Source organism: Centruroides sculpturatus, unplaced genomic scaffold, assembly GCF_000671375.1.
Source record: "Centruroides sculpturatus isolate CEXI.00-Female unplaced genomic scaffold, Cexi_2.0 scaffold280, whole genome shotgun sequence".
Classification (NCBI taxonomy): Eukaryota; Metazoa; Arthropoda; class Arachnida; order Scorpiones; family Buthidae; genus Centruroides; species Centruroides sculpturatus.
The window spans coordinates 124,107-126,710 of record NW_019384675.1 but is presented as its reverse complement, the minus strand read 5'-3'; the positions used below and the strand labels follow the sequence as shown (position 1 = coordinate 126,710).

At 43.4% G+C, this 2,604-nt stretch overlaps 1 protein-coding gene across 1 annotated transcript; it reads right to left on the bottom strand.

Annotated features, from left to right (window-relative positions):
* Nucleotides 1-53: 53 nt before the first annotated feature.
* LOC111626808 (E3 ubiquitin-protein ligase SIAH1-like) lies at nt 54-1,873 on the bottom strand. The gene has a single exon (XM_023370314.1). It carries the CDS (start codon nt 1,835-1,837, stop codon nt 986-988), a length of 852 nt encoding a protein of 283 aa, XP_023226082.1. The 5' UTR covers nt 1,838-1,873; the 3' UTR covers nt 54-985.
* Between the last annotated feature and the right edge of the window lie 731 nt (nt 1,874-2,604).

The following is a 2,604-nucleotide window of genomic DNA, read 5'->3' as shown; positions in this document are numbered from 1 at the left end:
ATATATAAAAATTTGTTCTTAGTTTTTTTTGTTTTTTTTTTTGTTTTTTTTTGAACAAGAAAAATTTTCGTTTCGGTGTTCCGAAGCAGACAGAGTTTCTTCGTCCGGATATTGAGCCGTGGGGAGGCTCCCGGGCGATCTTATATGACGCTGATCCTTGCAAGGAAGGGTCTCCTGTTAGTATTATTATAATTATTATTATTATTATTATGTTGACTTTAGCTTATTGGGATGAGGAACCCGGGCGGTTTGGTGTATCCCGCCTCCTCCATCCCCGAGCTCTCCCCTGTGCTTCGGGAGTGGGTTGTTGTGTCCGAAATCCTATTTGTGATCCACTCGGTGCTCCCGGTGTTCTCCACCTTCTAGTCCTCCCTCGTGCTTCCCGAGCTTGTTGGAACGGAAGCGGACGTAATGATCGTTGAGGCCCCCCGCTTCCTTCCCGAGCTTCCCTTACAGACTTCTTGTCCTCGGGATTTTTGTCTCTTTGATTTTCTGGTTCCACTGTCCTTCCTAGCAGGCCTCCCGCTTTTTTATTCATAATTTTCTTATTCACTGACTCTATCTCTGTACGTAAGTCTGGAGGAAGCTCAGCTCCCAAGGGTAAAGCAAGTAGTTCTGGCCGCGGTGACTCCAGCTTCCTCCTAACTCGCGTTAAAGCTAGTCGTACGGCCTCTTCATTCATTTTATGAGTCGATGTTGTCCTGTTGCGTCCTGGCGACGGAAGAGGGGATTCCGGGGGTTCCCACTCTTCGTCTTCATCCTCATCCCAGATACCTTGTAAGGCGGCGTAGAGGTCTGCGTTGGATGTGCTTTCTGCCATCGCTGGACTTGTGAAGACAAGAGTTCGTTCGACTTTAAATTTAGCGTTTCCCACGAAGTTAAGCTTTAAAAAAGAGTAAAGCTTCAGCAAGGATAATTAGAAGGTTTCTCAAACTTTTTTATAAGAAGAAAAAAGAAAGTTGGTTGATGAGAAATGACTTGTTGTTTATTCCGTCTTATCCTCGTAAACTTCCCGCCTTTCTATAGTCACGCTCACCCCTAGAGCTTGTTGCTCTAGCATCCTTTCAGCTACTTTCGAGGTCAAGGTCAAACAGTCGCCGTTCCTCGTAATCCCTTGAGCTTCACTAGTTATGCTCCGAGGAACAGAACTCCAGCTCATGGATCTCCCTCTCCCCTTAACCTCTATCTTCCCTAGGAAGCGAGCAGCCTCTCGTCTATTTGCTAAAATCCGGACTATAATGTATAGATAAAACAATTCATTCTCTGTCGTAGTTTTAATAATCTGAATTAAAAAATGTCGTCTATAACATTTCAGACGAGAGGTCCATACCAGAGATGAAGATAGGTCTAGTCCGGTCACGGCTAAGCGTATTACGTGATCGTCTAGACTTAACATTGTCGGATGACGTTCTAAGAGATGAGGATGCGCCTGTAGGTATGTGCCTTCCCATTGGCAAGCTGGGTCTAGGGATGGACATTGGCAAGTTTTAAAAGAACAATACTTTTCGTGTCCTTTTTTTTCTGAGAGCACCTTCAGTTCGGAGCACCCGTTGTCCCTATATTTGCAGGGTAGGGCTACCAGTTCTGACATTTTCTCCAACATGAGGTTACGATAGTTTCCCATCTCGCCTCGACAAGTGGGACAGCTACTAACTCGAACTTTACAGTAAGAGCACAGCACGTGACCCATTCTACACTGATATACTGGTGGAGACATGAAACTATAGCATACAGGACACTCGAAAAGAGCGATCATCGCCGGATCTGTTGGAGGATGGCTTGTCGCCTCTGAGCTAGATTCTGAAAGTCTGGTCACCGAACTTGGTTGGTCTTCCATGCTCTAAGACTTCTAAACAAAAGGAGAACGAAATTAATTTATCAATAATATAAGGAAATAATGTAGATTATATCTTTCTGTATTATTCTTCTTGTATAAACAAATATTTTTCTTTTCTTTTAATGATCTGCAGGGATGTATGGGTATTTTCCCCGCGGTTCGTTATATTCGTCTTCCTTGGGAAGGGAGAGTTTCTACCTCTACGGGAGGTGTTCGGTATTCCTCACGCAAGGGTAGAGTTATAAATGTCTCCTCAGCATCTATAATTGTAGCCCGAGGACTTGGTTTAACTGCTACAGGCATTAATTCGATTACTTCCATAGGGTTTGCCTCGCTTGCTTGTCTGACTCTAGGAAATGAGAGTGTTCTTCCTCTCCTCTTTCCTCTTTTACAACATCTATGTTTACTTATCCAAACAACCAGAAATACTATGACCACAAAAGATACTAGAACGATAGAGACTAAATTCCAAACGGTCGGTGCATAAGGGTACAGTGGCGAATTTGCGTGAATTTCGGATTTTGCTGACTCTATATCTTTATTAATATCTCGTAATTCTCGTCCTAAAAGTTCCAAGGACCAATCTCCCGTTTCTTTTTTTTTTATACTTGAAGTTGTGTTTTTGTAAATATACTTCCAGAGGAGTCTTGTTTCTGTTTGATTAAGAATATCCGTTATCGCCGGTACTACATAATGATCTCTGATTGCGACCTTGTAAGTTGTTCTAGCCTGGAAGTGTGATGTTAGGCGCACGCCGGGCGCGTGAC